Source organism: Argentina silus (genome assembly GCF_951799395.1).
Source record: "Argentina silus genome assembly, chromosome: 19".
Taxonomy (NCBI): Eukaryota; Metazoa; Chordata; class Actinopteri; order Argentiniformes; family Argentinidae; genus Argentina; species Argentina silus.
The window spans coordinates 13529346-13548978 of NC_139673.1; the positions used below are offsets into that span (position 1 = coordinate 13529346).

The window sequence follows — 19633 nt, forward strand, 5'->3', positions numbered from 1 at the left end:
ACTCATCCATCATGTCTATGTGTAGGACTGCCATTGTCCCACTGTCCCACTGAGGCCCATGTGAACCATGTCACATTCTGCTCTATGGGTTTTTTCTTTACCAGTTCTGTAGCAGTGAAGGGCCTGTCAGCCAGATAGTGAGCTACAGGATGCATTGATTTTGTAAACAAGTAAACTAATTGTGTATGATCACTGTCTCTGTAGGTGACGCGCCCACTCTGCTACACCAAACGACAGTTTGATGTGGAGGAGGAGGATGTTGACAAGCTTGCGCTGAGGTGAGTGTGTGTGTGTGTGTGTGTGTCTGTGCGTGTGTGTGTGTATGCGTGTGTGTGTGTTACCTTGCTGCCAAAAAAGAAAAGAAATAGAAAAATCATGCTGTGTCTACATCATCTGCCTGTGTGAGTGATTCTGTTGGGGTCTGGCTGGGTTCGTAGGTTCTAATGCTGGTGTGTTGGTACTCCTCAGGGTGGACCTGTGGAATGCCAGTAACCTGAAGTTTGGAGATGAGTTCCTGGGAGGGGTCCGCGTTCCTCTCAAGGCACTGGGCCAGGCGGGGGTCCATGACGCATGGTGAGAACGTCGACATCTGTCCGTCTCATGTTGTTATGTCACTGCTCACTCCAGTTATTCACTTGACAAATAAAGAATCTGAGTCAGAAAAAGAAGGTGGGCTTAACTGTGTCCCCCTCCCCCCCCCCCCTCCCCCCCCTGTCTCCCAGGTACTTTCTGCAGCCGCGGGACAACGGTAGTAAGACTCTGAAGGTGGACGAGCTGGGCTCCCTGCGTCTCAACATCGTTTACACTGAGGACCACGTCTTCCCCTCCGAACACTACAGCCCTCTCAGAGACCTGCTGCTGGACTCGGCCAACGTGGAGGTGTGTCTGTGTCTGTGTGTGTGTGTGTGTGTGTGTGTGTGTGTGCGCGCGCGCGTGTGCGTGTGCATGCGTGCGTATTGTTGTGTGTCTGTGTATTCAGACTACAGTTACGGATACTTGTTGACGATAGTTGTGTATACTTAACAGTATGTGTGTGCGTGTGTGTGTGTGTGTGTGTGTGTGTGTGTGTGTGTGTGTGTGTGTGTCTCCCCCCACGCAGCCCGTGTCGTCGTCTACGGCCCACATCCTTGGGGAGGTGTGTCGGGAGAAGCAGGAGGCTGCCATCCCTCTGGTGCGGCTGTTCCTCCACTACGGCAAGATCGTGCCTTTCCTCAGTGCCATCGCCCACGCGGAGGTCAACCGCACACAGTGAGTGTGAACAGCTAGGAGGGGTCAGCTAAGGACTGTTGACTGTACCGTGGTGTGGTAACTTATCAGCTCACTGCCGCCCACAGAGCGACAAGCTAGCTTCTTAGTCCGTTTGGGAAGACTTTGGGCTCGACGTTGAGCTGGTGAATGGAAGACGTTGGACAGTGAAGACACGAAATAAGTTTGCCTTTCTGTTCACTTTCGGAATGCCATTCCTTATTCCATTCCATGTATTACAATGAGTTTGACCTCCGATTTCTACCTCCACCAGCCTCCCTTGGTGTACATTGAGTTCATGTGACAGAGGGCCCTCTATCCTTAACTACTCCCTCTCTGTATCTTCAGCTAAACACACAATGAAGTAGTGTGTGTGTGTGTGTGTGTGTGTGTGTGTGTGTGTGTGTGTGTGTGTGTGTGTGTGTGTGTCTTCCACTCATGATGCCCCATTCAATCCCACTAGCCGATGGCTAGAAGGGCCAATGTCATGGATAGAGTGTTAACAATAACAACAACAACAACAGCCCAGCATTGACACTTTGATTCCAGGGCAGCGTCCCAAATCGCCACCCTGTATTCTGACCCTGTCCTTCTCCTGCCTACGTAGGGACCCTAACACCATATTCCGGGGGAACTCTCTAACGTCTAAGTGTATCGACGAGACTATGAAGCTGGCTGGCAATCACTACCTGCAGGTCACCCTCAAACCCATCATCGATGAGGTACGTCTCTCTCTCTCTCTCTCTTTCTCTCTCTTTCGCTCTCTCTGAAAATTCCATGAATGCATTCTTTAATTCAATTACATACAAATACAAATTCTGTTCTGTTCTGTTCTACATGTTCACAGATCTGCTCGGACCACAAGCCCTGCGAGATCGACCCGGTCAAGCTCAAAGAGTCAGAGAACCTAGAAACGAATAGGGTGAGTGTGTGTGTCTGTGTGTGTGTGTGTTTAGGTGTGTGTGTGTGTGGTATCCTGTGTATTTTGTGTCTGCATTTGTAGTGGTTCTAGCACGGTTCTAACCGGTTCCCATGTGGTTCTGCTCCTCTCCGCAGGAGAACCTTCGTCAGTATGTGGACCGGATCTTCAACGTTATCACCACCTCTGGCGTTCGCTGCCCGACCGTCATGTGTGACATCTTCTTCTCTCTCCGAGAATCTGCCGCTACCCGTTTCCAAGGTAACCAACCTCTCGGAGTGTGTGAGCAATATGAGGAAGAAAAGGACTGAAGCATAAAGAACAGGAAATGACAAATCCAAGGCCGTTTTTTATCCACACTGTCTTATAAATGGAACTGTAATCCCGTCTCTTGTGTGATGGTAGCCTCTTCCTGCTTACTTGGCCTTGTTAGACATGATTGCCTTCTCTAGTGGGAGATTGCAAGAGGGTTTCATAGAATACACTGACACCTGCTGGCCATTGCCTATCACTGCAGTGACAGTTGAACATTTTGAAAATGTGTATTTGTGCAAAAAAAATGAGCAATGTATAATTTCAAAGATGTCTATGGTGTGTACGTGCGTGCGTGCGTGCATGCGTGTGTGTGTGTGTATGTATGTCTGTGCAGTATGTCATTCTAAAGGTGTGTGTTTTATTGGGTGTGTTTCTCTAGTGGACCAGGACGTCAGGTACATGGCAGTCAGCAGTTTTATCTTCCTGCGTTTCTTTGCCCCGGCCATTCTGTCTCCCAACCTGTTCCAACTGAGGCCGCATCATCCCGTGAGTTCACACACACACACACACACACACCTTCTGTTGATTTAGCTTGTTGGTGAATGTACAGTACACTGATATGGGTCAGTAGGCTTATCTCTATTATACTCCCTACCAGGATCCCTACACATCTCGGACCCTCACTCTCATCTCCAAGACCATCCAGACCCTGGGCAGCCTGGCCAAGTCCAAATCAGTGAGTGTCATACCATGAAGCATGAAACGTGAACCTCCAACCATAAACTGTGAACCACAAACCTCTCTAAAGCGCTCTCTAGAGTGCTTTCGCAACATGGTATGTCTTATGCTGTGGCAAATGAATCATCTTGAAAACTAAAACACATGTAACTGTCTCTCTTTCCCCATCTGTCCCCCCCCCTCTCTCTCTCTCTCTCTCTCTCTCTCTCAAGGCTAATTTCAAAGAGTCCTACATGGCTGCGTTCTCTGACTACTTCAACGAGCAGAAATATGCAGATGCTGTGAAAAATGTGAGTGTCTCCTCTCTCTCTCTCTCTCTTCTCTTTCTGGCAAAACAAATGGTGGTTGTCATTTCACTGGTCAGTGTGTGTCATCTCTACCTCTCATCTACACTCACAGCAGTGGAGGCTGGTGGAGGTAGAAATCGGAAGACAGGCTCATTGGAATGCATGGAATAGAATACCCGGAATGGAATCATTCCATTCCATGCCTTACAATGAGCCCGTCCTCCCAAATTCCTACCTCCACCAGCCTCCCCTGACTCACAGGTCAGTAAAGGTTGAATAGTCAATCAAGTAAATGAGATGTTTAAGCCCCAGTGTGCCTGTCTCCAGTTCCTAGACCTGATCTCTACCTCTGGGAGGCGGGACCAGAAGAGCATCGAGACGCCCATCATGCTGAAAGAGGGGTAAGAAAGACAACGGAGGGCTAGAGTTGAGTAGGCCTACAGTCCGCTGCCCTGCAGCCACAGTGCCAGGTAGGGGGAGGAAGGCGGGACTAAAGACGTGGATGTAGGTCAACGTGGACGGTTTTGACAATGCTTTTGATAATGGCTTCATCATGGCACAGCGCAGCGACTGGAAAGATGGCGCTGCTCGTTGAACTAGAGTAGAAATGTAGTAGACGTAGGTTTGAGTATGTAGTTATTCATATTTGAATAAAGGGAGTGAATGTGATTGTTTCCTGGACTAAAGGGTTTGGGTCTATTTGTTGGAGGGCTGTGATATGCATGTGCTGTGGTGTGGGGGTTTTAAGTATTCATTGAGGCTTTGTTTCTGTCACGACTCATGAAGCTACTCTCTTCTTCTAGTTTGAATAGATGGTAAAGACAAGTTCTACTTATAGAAGACACTACTCAGGTTATAGAAGCATCTACTTGTAGAAGACATACGTAGTTCCAGGGTAGCCACTAGGAGCCTCTCTTGAAGAACAGAATAGAGATTTAAAGAGAGAGAGAGAGATCTGAGAGGCCAATCTGAGGGTTAGTTCATGTGTGGCCACAGCAGAGGAGAATTCAGAGACCACCTTAGTTCAGGTGTGGCCACAGCAGAGGAGAGTTCAGAGACCACCTTAGTTCAGGTGTGGCCACAGTCGGTCTAGACTCACCGCTGCACCTCTTGTGTTTCTCTGCTGGGCGTGTGCAGGAGCGTTAAACTCACTATTAAGAGGGTTGATGGGAAGGGCTCATCCAGGTAAGCGCCACGCTGAGGCTTGACCTCTGACCTTGTTAACCCTGCTGTGACCCTGAGCTGTCCCCCGTACTGTACGCAAGACTCAACAACACTTTACTTTATAGTGGTCTTATTACAAGTACCATGTAAGTAAGTGTTGTTATCATGCCTTTATACCTATCTAGATGTAATAACCCTGTAATAACCCTAACCTGACTGTAAAGTGTAAGAATGGTTAATGACAATATTTGTCATACTGCACTTACAGGACGAATGACACAGTAATGATGACACCATCAAGTAAAGTGTTACAGCAGTAGATTCCTGCCAATCTTCTCCCCAAAGCCTCCCGTAGAAGAGGACACTTAGTGATGCTTTATACCCAGTGGCACTATAATGCCATCACCTGATAGCCAATCAGCTGCTATGTTACTGTAGTGTTTAAGCTAGGGCTTCCTGGTGTTGTTGTTGTCGTAGCATTATGTATTTGTGACCTTTGATTGTTGTTGTTGTTGTTGTTGTTGTTTACCCGCCTGGTCTCCTGTCCACCAAACTAACTAGTGGACAGTCATAGACCATTAACATGTATTCTTCTTTAATGTAGAGATAGTAATGAAAGAGAACATAAGTTGGGAAAAAAGTTGTTATTCGTATAGACTTGCTCTAGGTTGGAGCATTCTGACATTCTGAAAGATTCAACACATTTTTTTCACTTCATTTTTTGAGGGCCTCTCTTGCTGAGTATCTCTCTCCTCTTCCCTTCCTTTCTCTTCTCTTCTCTTCTCTTCTATCCCTCTTTCTCTCTCTCCCTCCCTCCTTCCCTCCCTCTCTGTGTTCCTCCTTCACTCACTCCCTTCAACTCCGCTCTGTCTCTCCAGATTCATGATCAAGAGAGCACAGGGGAGGAACCGTTTTGGTATGAAGAACTTCAAGAAGCGGTGGTTCCGTCTCACCAACCATGAGTTCACTTACCATAAAACCAAAGGTAACGCCAAAGGTTTGTTGGGACTCTTCTTACGGTTACGTTGGACCTGTTTCTCTGTCTCTGTCTCTGTCTCTGTCTCTCTGTCTCCGTGTGTGTGTGTGTGTGTGTGTGTGTGTGTGTGTGTGTGTGTGTGTTGTTTTTATTAGATGCTGGGTCTGCACACGATGTGCCTGCGCCTTCAGAACACACATGTGTTTGTGATTAACTCTCTTAGCAGGATACAAAGCCAAGCTGCAACGGAACAAACCCACCCACCCAAAACACAACACTCAGGAATACGATACACGCACACACACACATACACACACACACACACACACACACACACACACACACACACACACACACACACACACTAATGTGATGTAGAGTGAAATCGCAGACACAGCCTATTTTGCCCCTTTCACCCACTAACTCCAATTTAAAACACACACACACACACACACACACACACACACACACAAACACACACACACACACACACACACACACACACATACACATGGGTGTCTGTAGTTCCCTGTTCTCTGGTTGGAGTGTGTTGTCTGATTGTCATTGCCTTGTCTCTCCAGGTGAGGGCGCTCTCTGCAGTATCCCCATAGAGAACATCCTGGCTGTGGAGAGACTGGAGGAAGAGTCCTTCAAGATGAAGAATGTAAGACTACAACCAAGCAAAAACAAACCCAGCCAAATTCACATGACGATGTTCCAATCACCTTCCACTCTGGTTCTCTCTCTGTCCGCCTCTCAGATGTTCCAGGTCATCCAGCCAGAGAGGGCACTCTACATCCAGGCCAACAACTGTGTGGAGGCTCGGGACTGGATCGACATCCTCACCAAGGTCAGCCAGTGCAACCAGAAACGCCTGAGCACCTACCACCCCTCCGCCTACCTCAACGGCCACTGGCTCTGCTGCAAGGTGTCAGCTGACACCGCCACCGGGTGTACGCCCTGCACTGGGTGAGTCTCTCTCTCTCTCTCTCTCCTGGTTACTGGGTAACCAGGAACACCCCGCCTCTCTCTCTCTCTCTCTCTCTCTCTCTCTCTCTCTCTCTTTCTCTCTATCATCCTCTTGCTTTTCCTCTGTCCTTCTCTCACTCATCCTCTTGCATTTCCTCTATTCCCCACTCCCCCCCCCTCTCTCTCCATTGGAGGATAATGTGTGTGTGTGTGTGTGTCTCTGTGTCACAGTGGTCTCCCAGCCAACATTCAGCTGGACGTGGATGGAGACAGAGAGACTGAGAGGATCTACTCTCTGTTCAGCACCTACATGTCCAAACTGGTCAAGATGCAAGGTCAGTGTGTGTGTGTGTGTGTGTGTGTGTGTGTGTGTGTGTGTGTGTGTGTGTGTGTGTGTGTGTGTGTGTGTGTGTGTGTGTCTGTGTGTGTGTGTGTGTGTGTATCTATGTGTGTGCATGTGTGTGCGTGTGTGTGTGTGTGTGTCCATGTGCGTGTATGTGTCCATGTGTGTGCGTGCGTGCATGCTTGCGTGTGTGCGCTTGTGCGTGCGTGCGTGCGCGTGTGTGTGTGTGTGCGTGTGTCTCACCACTCTCTCCGTCGGTCCTCCAGAGGCGTGCGGCAGTAAGTCGGTGTACGACGGACCGGAGCAGGAAGAGTACTCGAGCTTCGTCATCGACGACCCGCAGGAGACCTACAAGACCCTGAAGCTCATCGTCTCGTCCGTTCAGACACTGGAGCAGCAGCACACCAAGTACAAACGGGACAAGTTCAAGAAGACCAAGATAGGCAGTCAGTAAGTACCATTCTGCTGGGTGACGTAGGCAGCCTCTGAGGTTCAAACGGTCAGTTTTGTGTAACGCTGACTGTGGTTGGTCAGAGTGAGTCGCGGCAGCCCCAATGACCAAGGTGTTTATTGATGTGTCAGCGTGGGCGTCATTGTAATCTGTTCTGTGTTCGCAGGGAACATCCAATCGGAGACAAGAGCCTACAGTGCTACATCCGCCAGCAGTCAGAAAGCTCCACCTACTCCATCTAGCCCCGCCCTGCCATTGCCATGACGCCAGAAAGGAACCCGCGAGCAATGCATCCTGGTTCCTTGACCACGGCTTCCGATGATGCGTCTCTTAGAACACGGACGGACAGACCTGAGATCAGGGAAGGAGAGAGAGAGAGAGAGAGAGGAAGGGAGAAGGAGAGAGCAAGAGAGAGTCACGCCAAGCATCTGTCTGGTCTTTTTTTATACGATGTGCTGAAAGAAACAAAACAGCTTTTGATTGGACGATCAGCGGGACAGTGACCAGCAGGTCACCATGGCAACCAGTGACCACGCACTTTAATCGTCCCCGAATCGACGGGCGATAAAGCTCTGCCTCTCAGCACATTTTGAAGAATCTTATTTCATGGCTCTTGTTTTTTTATGTTTTAAAAAAAATTGTTTCTGTGATATATTATTGGTGTAAAAGATTTGTTTGTATTTCAAGTCACACGGACCAAACTCTAGGTAGAAAGACTGTTCACTTAGGGTATCGTCTGCCCACCCTTATTTGCAATCCTTATCATCTTGTTTTAACAACTTAAAAAGTTAAGAGTCTTTAATTCAGAGCCTGGCTCTGTTGGTTTGTGGAGTATGACTTGTGTCCTTTTCCACCCTCCCTGGTGGGAACATTGTCCCAGTGTTTTTAAAACCCATTTGTATGCATTCCTTAAAACATTTCCTGCTGTGAAACTTATTGGTCAGATCCGGGGCCTATTGAAGGTACAGATGCTATTATTCACCCTCTGCATTGCGAGAAACATGGTTCTAACTGGCATTCAATGCCAATACTGTACAGTATGTCTTATAACTCAGCTATGGCCAGCTGTATGTCCATGACAACACACCAGTACGGGCCTGACACACACACACACACACACACACACACACACACACACACACACACACACACACACACACACACACACACACACACACACACACAGTATGGGCCTCCATCCATTAGCCATGAAGCTCTACACACGGGGTAGTCTCACCTGCCAGATCAGATCATGTTATTATTTGACATATCAGCTGTGCTAAGAAGCTATGCACAGGGTCACAGATGGTGCCAGTCACACCCCGTTCTACATTTCCTGGATTTCTGAACCAAATCATCTGTGTTGCTGAGATACATTTTTGTTATATCTCAAAACTGCTAACTGTTTTTGAAAACAGATCAATGATTATTATGCCAATGCCACAAATTTGTCTTTTCTATCTTTGTTGTTTTTGATGTATGAAACCCTCAACCTGCGAACTGTGTGTGTTTTCTATCTTGATCTTCTTGTACAGAATACTCTTACTTTTCAGATACAAGTCTAAGGAAAAATGTGTCTTTGATTGTGTGTGTGTGTGTGTGTGTGTGTGTGTGTGTGTGTGTGTGTGTGTGTGTGTGTGTGAGAGAGAGAGAGAGAGAGAGCCCTTGCAGTGAGGGAGTGTGTTTTTAAGGTTGGCCCTGTCTAGAAACAACTGTCCCCCTCAGGCTCACACAGTATCTGATTGGATAGGTGTGAGCAAGACTGAAAGATCCACCTAGCCTATCAGTGGACAGGTTGAAGCCCCCACCATTTTGCTATCCAAGAGGCTTGGAGATATGGCTAGATGTAGATCTGACAGGATTGGATAGGTATGAGCAAAATGGTGGTAGCTCCACATTGCCAGACTAGAGAGGAGGGTGTTAGGGGTTGTTTCTGGACAGGGCTGTTGTGTTGCCAATGGAATTACTGTAGTTAGGTTAGGAATCAGTGTTATAGGAGAGGCAGTGTTTTGACTGCCCGCTAAACGAACACTGCCTTTAGGTCAAGAGGAAGGTGGAGGTGGAGGATCGTGGAACGAGGTTTCATCGTCCTTAATATTAGATGTCTCTCCCTCCTCCTTGTACAGCGTCAATGTTCCATTTGGAGGAGCCCCTGCCAATATGACCCCCCCCCCCCCCCCCACCCAACACTATGTACAGTATCATTTCTGAAACATAAAGGGCCGGTTTCCCGGACACAGATTAAGCCTAGTTCCTGGACTAAAGAATATCTCCAATAGAAAATCTCCATTGAAGATGCTTTTTAGTCTAGGGTTAGGCTTAATCATTGTCTGGGGGACCGGCCCGAAGAGTGTTGTTTTAGCCTCCATCCTCTCTGTTATGAGGGGGTGGGGGCGGGGGGGTTTGGTGTAGCCCCCACTGTTGCCCAGGGTTGTACATGAAATACTGCATGTTTAAGGTTATGAAGACATTGTTTAGATGTAAACCAGCTAAGAGTCTTTCTGTTACGCATCCAAAGTTGTTGATGGTATTTATTTTTGTATCTCAATATAACATTTATTGGAGTTATGTACTGATTGGACGATGGCAGTGAAACAGAACTGTCGCCTCAAATGCACAAATGCGTGATTTATGCAATAATGTCAAATCACTTAGGCTCAGCATGCAATAATAACTCCAACAGGTCAGCTGATTGAAGATTAAACCAATCAAATCATTAAGAAATAACCACACCCCACCATTACAGGAAATTCCTCTTCAAGCAAACACCATATAAAGGGAGAACAGTGTATTTTGTATAAATATATTAAGAGTATTAAAAGAAGCCTGTTATTTGTGTACAGAACTATTGTTGAATGAATGGTGAACATGTTTTTTTTTCCTGAATTACTAAATGAAGGCAATATTAATGCAGCCTGTTGTCTGAGTGTCATTTGTTTACAGATGTGAAAGAGCTTTCCAAAAGTGCTGATATTGTAATGACCCCAGTGTAAGTGAGTAGTAAACTGGCCACAGGGGACACCTATTTACAGATTACACCTTGAAATGCAACAGAGGGCAGGGTTTATTCATTGTTTTACTAGGCTATTCTGTCATATACCATAGGCTATATTTACAGGGTGGAGGGTCACAATCCACAAATTTTATGAAAGTTATTTTACTAGTCGAAGTAGGCCTCCAAGACAGGACACACTGCACTACATAAACAAGTGATATGGTGGAGATAGTGTGTGTAGTGTGTGTAATTTATAACACGTATGGTGTGTGTGTGTGTGTGTGTGTGTGTGTGTGTGTGTGTGTGTGTGTATTCAGTTTCCTGCATGTTTTCTGCATGCATAAGCAGTTGTGAGCATGCGTTAGCAGTGAAACCACAGTTTAAAAAAGTTCAAACAATGGGTTCAAATACTGGCCACAACTCTTAAGTCCCACACAGCACAATGTATGCGCAGTGTGTGCTTTCCAGTCCAACCGCAGCCGGAGCACAGAGCTCCCTCTGTCGACTCCCTCTCGGCGTGCCCCTGGCCCCATCCCAGCTCTCTCCACAGAAAAGGCGAAAACATTTTCGTGAAGAATAAAGTTTTCTCCCAGACCTGAAGATCAGCAACCCGCTTTGAGCCAACTGCCATATCGGCCTAGTTCAGCGGACGGCTTTACGATGTGGAGACAGAACTCGGCGTTGGGGGAATCCTTGGCCTGTCTTGTCTTTCTCACCGCGCTCTGCGATGCCCATCAATGTAAGTCCAAAAGGAATGTTTGGTTTCGGGATAACTCAACTATTGTGTAATTTCAAGGAAATGAAAGTTCAGTTGTGTGTGTGTTCATTATTGTAGTCTATTTCTAATGAATAACGGTAACTTCCACACTGAAGGAAACCTTTCACCCGTCAATGATGACTAAAATCTCTGGATACAAACTATTGACTACTTTCAAAACTATTTTATAATTACAGACAATTCGAGGTGCGTATGTCGACACAGGCAAACAGATTCAGAATCGATCTGAATCAGATCGATTCAGAACGAAACCTTGAAACCTTAATTCAAGCCCAGTGTCTGAGAGAGAGAGAGGGAGCGAGAGAGGGGGAGAGGGAGAGAGAGGGGGACAAACCGCAGACACTGTACAGAAACCACTCATTGCTCACCCATGCAGCACGTGGTGAGATTATTCCTCGCAAACAACAGCCTTTTGCAATGGAAAACTAATCTGATCACCATAATCTACAATTAGTTTCTCACTTCAAGGGCCTGATGAGATTAGTCATCAATCAATATGGAATGAATACGAGTTTAGTAACTACTGTACATGACCAGTGTTCTAATCACTCGTCCATTCTTACTTATGAAGTTTGAAATGTTAGAAGTCAACAAACAGTAACATCATTCTAATATATCCAACCACAACAGAAAGATGTACAATTTTGCTTTGAAGATTGTAGATCCAGCTCCAGACTACACAGCTTGCTGTCAAGTACCAACACTATCATCACAAGTCATCTCAGCCTGATACACTATGTAATAACCGTGTAATAATCATGTTGCAATCATGTAATGACACTCATCATATGATTATTAACAGGTTCACTAACGGTAGAGAGGCGTTACATTGCAGTACAGTACAAAGGTGATGTTTTGTTTGTGTGTTTGTGTGTCCTCCAGTCCTCACTCAGAGCAAGGCCTCCCAGTTCCTGACACGCCATCGCCGCGCCAACAGTCTCTTCGAGGAGAGCAAGAAGGGCAACCTGGAGAGGGAGTGTATCGAGGAGCTGTGCGACAAAGAGGAGGCGCGAGAGATCTTCGAAAACAACCCAGAGACAGTGAGTGACATCACAGCCACCCCCTGACAGGGTAATTGCTATATGGCCATGCTAGAATGGACCAGCTGAGAGGGTAGTCACTAGATGGTCATGCTAGAATGGACCAGCTGAGAGGGTAGTCACTAGATGACCATTCTAGAATGGACCAGCTGAGAGGGTAGTCACTAGATGGCCATGCTGGGTGTAGACTCTCCCCTATGTCTCTCTCACTGTGTGTGTTGGGTCAGACAGACTAAAGGTCACTGAACCTTATCCTTGTATTTGTATCTGTGATGGTGCTAGATTTCCCAGTGACTCATGTTTACATTGCAGAGCAGTGACCTTACATTGCAGAGTGTGTGTGTGTGTGTGTGTGTGTGTGTGTGTGTGTGTGTGTGTGTGTGTGTGTGTGTGTGTGTGTGTGTGTGTGTACACGCGTGCATGCACGTGTGTGTGGGTGGGTTTGTGTGTGTGTGTATTTACATAGCGGATCAGTGACCTGTGTGGGATTAAGCTGGATTAGGTTGCCAAAATGGAAACTTGGGCTGTGATTGGTACTTAATACGGCCATAAGTGAAGTGAACAGGGGCAGCATGGGAGAGAATGTTGTGATTTGTTGGTTCAGGGGAAGGATGGCTAGATCATTTATCTGATTGGTTAGACAAGGGGCTACTTTGATTGGTGGCTTTTCAGGAGCCGTGATAAAGATGATGTCTACTGTATCCTACTACCTCAGAGTGTTTGGGAAATATGAAACCTACAAATCTTAAAAACATATTCTCGCCTTTCACAGGACTACTTCTATCCCAGATATGTTGGTAAGTCTTTATCATTGTTAAGACCCAATATGTTGAGTATCGCAAGTATGATAAATCCCCTTCACTGTTATCATCAATAATAATACAAATGTTTTGCACCAGCCTACTGGTAACCCCTAACCACTGTGTGTGTTGACTCACTGTGTTTCAGTGTGTCTGGGGTCTCATCGCGTGGGCATCAGCAACCGGTACTCTGACTCCAATGTGCCCTCTGACCTCCGCACCTGTGTGAAAGGTAGGTCTGACCACACCAGACCTCACCCCCAGGCTTGTCCAGTCGCTTAAACTGCTCATTCAATTCCATGAACTAAAATCAAATAATAACTGAAACTGAGTTGAAATTGACCCAAAGTCTGACCACCTCAATGTTTTTTACAGTGTCATATTACTGTAGACATAGAAATAACTAACTATAATGCTATGGGTTTGACAGGGTTTTTAAAGGTAGCACGAGACAGGCATAGAGAGAGTTGGATATGACAGAGGTTTTAAAGGTAGCAAGTATAGAGAGAGGTAGATTTGACAGGAGAAAATACCAGTCAGACGCCTCAGTCAGGAAAAGCTTGAGACCTTTGCCCAGAGTTGAGCGTGTGTGTGCCTGTTTGGTGTTGTTTCCTGAAATGTGATGCTGCAACAATGTTTTGGAGCATATTTGTTCTGTACGGGCATGTATGCTTATACTGTAGCTAGTGAATGTCTTTGTCTTATGACCTACATTAGGGACAATTTCATTTTCATTAAATTTCAAGCGTGTTTTTCGGGATCCTCAAATCACTTTTGTGTGTGTTGTTGCATGTGTATTGTTGTGTGTGTATTCATGTGTGTGTGTGTGTGTGTGTGTGTTCTGATTATGTTAGATATATGTTACCTATGGGTTGTGTAAACGTTACTAATGCGTTGTGTGTATGTTGTATGATGGTTGTGTTCCAGAGATCAGTAATCAGTGTTTGCCATATCCATGCTATAAGGACGGTTCTGAGAGATGTGTGGACAAACAGGCCTCCTTCACCTGTGTCTGCAAGCCGGGCTGGAAGGGCGTGCGTTGTCAGGAGGGTGAGTAAGAGGCTGGGTCAGGGGTCAGGGGTCAGGGGTCAGGTTTACCCCCCAGCCAGGCACAGATCTAAGAGCAGCTGATAAACGCAAATAAAGAAACGCAAAACTGACCCAAGATCAGCATCTTGGCTTGGGGGAACCTCATCCTACTGACTCCATGCGTGATTTAACTTTCCCCGCTGAAGTCAATGAGGTCAACGGAATAGTCCCAACATTGTAAACCCCATCAACTAAATGTGCCTGACAAGATATATAGAAAAAGTAGTTTACTAGTTTAGTTTAGTAAAAATACTGCATATTTAGAAATAGATACTCAATGTATTTGACTCTGACTGATGCTGATTGGTCGATTGAGCAGACATCGACGAGTGCTCCGACCCAGAGTTCCCGGCGGGATGCAACCAGAAGTGTTTCAACCTCCCTGGGAGCTTCCACTGCATGTGTGAAGTCGGCTACTACACCAACGATAAGATTCACTGCATCGGTAAGAGAGAAGTGACCTGCTGTACTGAACCCTAATTCACACTACAGAGCCAAACTGAGCTGAGCCAAGCTGAGCTAGACTGGGCTGGCCTGGTCACGCATCCACTAGGGTTGCTGAATCAGTGCTGGGAAGGTGAAAGGAAAGGTGAAAAAAAAGGTGAAAGGAAAATGTCAGAGCCAGCACAATATGTTTCAAGTCAGCCCTGTAGCGTGTACAGTATGACCTCACTGTCACTCACTGACTACAGAAGAGCAGGCGTGCCTGTGCGTGAGTGTGTGTGTGTGTGTGTGTGTGTGTGTGTGTGTGTGCGTGCATGCGTGTGCGCCACTCGCTGTTCCAGGAATGCTGTGATCTCTCTGTGAGGCAGAAACTAGAGCAGCTGCATTACATTTGTAAAGGACGAGAGTCTTCATAACACCCTGCACTCTAGTCACCCCTTGGATGGTGTAACACAACAATCTGCACCCCCTGGACATTCTGCTCCCCCATCTGTTCTGGTACACAGGCCCAGATTAATTGTTTTACGGTAAAAGGGAAAGATGGATGACCTGGATAGTGTTATGCAAGAGTGATTTAAAGCTCTGAGGACGCTGAACCAGCAGGAAGGACCATTTCTGTTACCGTAAACACATCATCAGTCTCCAGTGACTGTGGTTTGGCAGGCCTTTAGACTTCATAGCCACTGCATGTTATTGCATGTTTACACTTTAAAGGCTAGTTTCCTGGACACAGATGAAGTCTAGTCTTGGACAAAATAACATTTTCAATCGAAAATCTCCACTGAAGATAGCATTTTAGTCAAGGATGAATGTGTTGGTACATGTACGTGTATGATAACGAACGGTCTCACCATGCGTGTTTGAAAGGGTCACAGTCAAAGAGAGTATTTAGAGAAGCAACATTCTCATCATGTAGAATGTTAGAATGTTATGAACCATTTTTGGTGTCCTCTTCTCAGATATTAATGAGTGCCGGATGTACCCCAGTATCTGTGAGGAGCCGGCCAGGTGTGTGAACAGCCCCGGCATGTATGAGTGCCAGTGTCCCCCGGGCTTCAAGTACAACTTCACCTCCCGCTCCTGCTATGGTGAGACACAGAGCTGTTGTCGGGCTCCCCTGAGCTGTACCCACCACCAGGGGGCGATACTGCAACAACACATAGCAAGCCCATCACAGCTATACTATAGTGATACAGTGTATGGCAAATTGCTGGTGTGAGATCTAGGCCCTGTCTAGAAACAACCCCTGGCTCCCAACCTTCAAAACACTTTTGTAGATCTAAAATTGATGAATATGATTGGATATGTGTCAGCAATATGGCAACAAATGCTACATAGGCTATCTTGTTTACATCTTTCCAATCCTTTCAGATCTATACCAGTGACTATGGCAAAAGGGCTGGGGATTGTTTCTAGACAGTGCCTTCTTAGACTGCACAAAAACATGCTTTTTTGGACAGATATCCATGACTGTGTATGAGGGAGGAGCATCAATGAAAGAAAGACAATTCATGCACGCAGAGGAAGGCACACGGCGAAAGACCTATGTGCAATAAATATTACGATGGAAGTTGATCCTTTGGTGTGACCGTGATCTCTACCCCCCATGACCTCTAACCTCTCCGGCCTCTGTGTGTGTGTGTGTGTGTGTGTGTGTGTGTGTGTGTGTGCATGTGTGTGTGTGTGTGTGTGTGTGTGTGTGTGCGCGCGCCCTGGTGCAGACGTGGACGAGTGTGGACTGAGTTTGTGTGGCGACACGTGCGTGAACACGATGGGCAGCTTCTCGTGCCACTGTGACGGGCGCCTGGGCCTGCAGCTGGCGGAGGACCAGCGGCGCTGTGAGGAGATCCCTCCTCCGTGCGTGCAGCTGTACGACTACAAACATGCAGAGATGCTCTACCTGGGGGAACAGTTCGCTGGGCTCCCCGTCATCTACCTACGCTTCCGCCTGCCAGAGAACACCAAGTGAGACTCACACGCACGCACGCACGCACACACACACACACACACACACACACACACACACACACACACACACACACACACACACACACTAACACTAACCACACATTGTCCAAAGTTCACCTTCAACCAATACTTAATCCCTAAAGAAGGAACATTACCCAAACATAAGTCACGCAATTGTAGTGCATTGTAGTACACACACACACACACACACACACAGACACACACACACACACACATACACACATACACACACCTGTTGTCTATGTCTGATCAATAGAGTCTACTCCATACACATTTCTGTCTCCTAACATAGATCTGGCCTCTGGGCATGTCTCTAGGTTCGCTGCAGAGTTTGACTTCCGTACCTTCGACCCAGAGGGGGTGGTGCTTTACGCCGAGTCCTCCCAGGACTCGTTCTTCATGTTGGGGCTGAGAGGAGGGCGTATCGAAGTCCAGTTCAAGAACCAGCACTCCCTCAAAGTCACCAGTGGGGGCAAGGCCATCAACGATGGACAGTGGCATGTGGTAAGATCACTGAACAGGATGCGTGTTGTTCTGTTGTGTTGTGTTCTGTAATGATGCGTTTTTGTCTGATGTGTAGATACTGATAGATGTGCTAGAGAACATCATGTTGTGTTGTGGTATATTATGTGGTGTTGTGTTGTGTTGTGTTGTGTTGTGTTGTGTTGTGTTGTGTTGTGTTGTGTTGTGTTGTGGTATATTATGTGGTGTTGTGTGGTGTGGTGTGGTGTGGTGTGGTGTGGTGTGTTGTGTTGTGTTGTGTTGTGTTGTGGTATATTATGTGGTGTTGTGTTGTGTTGTGTTGTGTTGTGTTGTGGTATATTATGTGGTGTTGTGTTGTGTTGTGTTGTGGTATATTATGTGGTGTTGTGTTGTGTTGTGTTGTGGTATATTATGTGGTGTTGTGTTGTGTTGTGTTGTGGTATATTATGTGGTGTTGTGTTGTGTTGTGTTGTGTTGTGTTGTAGATCTCAGTGGATGAGCTGGATAACAGTATTAGTGTGAAGATCAGTAAGGAGGCGGTGATGAGCATCAACAGTCCAGAGAGCCTCTTCACTTCCGTTAACGGCAAACTGGAGACCAAGGTTTACATCGCCGGCCTGCCCAACCGCACCGACAGCGTCATCAAACCGGTAAAAAACCCTTCCGCTAAACCACAAGTGCACCACATCTGCACAGCAGCTGCAGTATAACCAATCCACAACCACACTACAACCACTCTAGAACCACTCAACAACCACACAACAACATCAGAACAGTATAAACACCCTATCATTACTGCAACCACACCAGCCTAGTCCACCCTTTGTCATACTTGACCAAGCTATAAAACACAACACGGTTCAATTGTGTGTGTGTGTGTGTGTGTGTGTGTGTGTGTGTGTGTGTGTGTGTGTGTGTGTGTGTGTGTGTGTGTGTGTGTGTGTGTGCGCGTGTGTGCGCGTGTGTGCATGTGTGTGTGTGTGCGTGCGTGCCTGTGTGTGTGTGTGCCTGCGTGTGTGCGTGTGCGTACCTGTGTGTGTGTGTATCCATAGATTAACCCTCGGCTGGACGGCTGTATCCGGGGCTGGAACTTGATGAACCAGGGTGCGTCAGGGGTCAAGGAGGTCATCCAGGAGAAGGAGAGTAAACACTGCTTCGTCCACGTAGAGAGAGGCTCCTACTTCACTGGAGCAGGACTGGCACACTTCAACATAGAGTACAGTGAGTAGCACACGTCAGACTAGTACACTTCAGCATAGAATACAGACTACATTAGCACACTTCAATATGGACTACACTTCAACTGTTTCACATAGACCACAATGTTGTGGTATACAACAGCAGTCTACAGCAGCCTGTATAGCAGTGTGTCTACTAATGATGAGTTGGTGTGTGTCTGTGCGTATTTGTGTGTGTGTGCGTGCATGTCTGTGTGCGTGCGTGTCTGTGTGCGCGTGCATGTCTGTGTGCGTGCATGTCTGTGTGCGCGTGCGTGTGTGTGTGTGTGTGTGTGTGTGTGTGTGTGTGTGTATCTGTCTGTGTGTGTGTGTGTGTGTGTGTGTGTGTGTGTGTGTGTGTGTGTGTGCTTGTGTGTGACCAGGTGAGGCTGATAGTTGGAGGGTGGAGCTGATGATGAGCATCCTTCCGTCCAGCAGCACAGGGGTGCTTTTCGCCCTAGTAACCAACGAGACCGTCCCCCTGACTGTCTCCGTTGTAACACAAGGATCAGATGATGATGCGGTGAGTTTTCTCACACATACACACACACACACACACACACAGACACAGACACACACACACCGCATCATGTTTTCTCTCATTCCGTGCCACACATACATACACACTCTCCTTTCTCACTACCCCCCTCCCCCTCCCCTCTCCAGGACTTGTGTGTATTCCTGGACGGCTTCTCCGTGGCACGGTTACAGTCTTTGATGCTGTGTTACCCTGACCGCCTGGTCTTCCAGCTGACCGTCACACCTACAGAGCTGGTTATCTCTGCCAACTCCTCCACTGTCTCCTACATCCTCCCCGAGGCCCTCAGGGAGGCACTGTCGCGGCTCAACACCACCATGCAGCAGCAGACTCTCAGGACCTACATCGGCGGGCTGCCAGGTGGGTTATCTACTCAACTCAATGCCTCCACTGTCTCCACTGCGTGTGTTTCTCTTCCTTGTTCTGTCTCACTTCAATTATGTTTCATTTAGCTACCCTCCTCAAATGTTTTGTGTTTCATTGTGGATCCAATGGGTTTCAGTTTGTGGTGCTGTGTGTGCAAGGTGATTGTTGACCAGTCAATACCTCCCTCCCTCCCTCCCTCCCTCCCTCCCTCCTCTCAGATGACATCCCCGTCTCCGCCACCCCAGTGACAGCCTACTACCACGGCTGCATGGACGTCAGCATCAACGGGCAGCAGCTAGACTTTGACGAGGCCGTCAGCAAACACAACAGCATTAAGTCCCACTCCTGTCCCCCTGTGTCGCCCCCCGAGTCCCACTCTAATGGCCCCCACCCCAAATGACAGCTCACAGACAGGTCATCCAATCTGACCCATGCACCTGACTCGAGCTTCCCCCCATTCACTGTTTCGCCCCCCATTCAAAACGCTGCATATAACCTCCTGAGTAAGCATTAAAGAGAGGGAGAGAGTGTGTGTGTTTGTGTGTGT

The 19633-nt window shown here is 47.3% G+C and overlaps 2 protein-coding genes across 3 annotated transcripts in view; both read left to right on the forward strand.

Annotated features, from left to right (window-relative positions):
• The window catches only part of rasa3 (RAS p21 protein activator 3), a 31826-nt gene extending 21566 nt beyond the window's left edge, over positions 1 to 10260 (forward strand). Inside the window, exons 8-24 of one of the 2 annotated variants that reach the window (XM_083691113.1) lie at positions 205 to 278; positions 469 to 573; positions 723 to 879; positions 1100 to 1248; positions 1853 to 1967; positions 2093 to 2167; positions 2302 to 2425; positions 2859 to 2965; positions 3078 to 3155; positions 3370 to 3447; positions 3772 to 3845; positions 5487 to 5605; positions 6166 to 6248; positions 6345 to 6553; positions 6785 to 6888; positions 7163 to 7346; positions 7514 to 10260. In XM_083691113.1, coding sequence (XP_083547239.1) covers positions 205 to 278; positions 469 to 573; positions 723 to 879; positions 1100 to 1248; positions 1853 to 1967; positions 2093 to 2167; positions 2302 to 2425; positions 2859 to 2965; positions 3078 to 3155; positions 3370 to 3447; positions 3772 to 3845; positions 5487 to 5605; positions 6166 to 6248; positions 6345 to 6553; positions 6785 to 6888; positions 7163 to 7346; positions 7514 to 7589 — 1911 coding nt within the window. In that variant the 3' untranslated portion in view covers positions 7590 to 10260. The remainder of the gene's footprint in view (positions 1 to 204; positions 279 to 468; positions 574 to 722; positions 880 to 1099; positions 1249 to 1852; positions 1968 to 2092; positions 2168 to 2301; positions 2426 to 2858; positions 2966 to 3077; positions 3156 to 3369; positions 3448 to 3771; positions 3846 to 5486; positions 5606 to 6165; positions 6249 to 6344; positions 6554 to 6784; positions 6889 to 7162; positions 7347 to 7513) is intronic. The other variant, XM_083691114.1, reaches the window with a different exon arrangement.
• Positions 10261 to 10812: 552 nt separating this feature from the next.
• On the forward strand, positions 10813 to 19633 carry pros1 (protein S). Its single transcript, XM_083691038.1, has 14 exons — positions 10813 to 11081; positions 12003 to 12160; positions 12933 to 12957; positions 13109 to 13192; positions 13888 to 14010; positions 14369 to 14494; positions 15453 to 15581; positions 16215 to 16458; positions 16800 to 16986; positions 17451 to 17615; positions 18018 to 18186; positions 18566 to 18705; positions 18849 to 19080; positions 19305 to 19633. The coding sequence occupies exons 1-14, from the start codon at positions 11003 to 11005 to the stop codon at positions 19484 to 19486; spliced, it is 2043 nt and encodes a 680-aa protein (XP_083547164.1). The 5' UTR covers positions 10813 to 11002; the 3' UTR covers positions 19487 to 19633.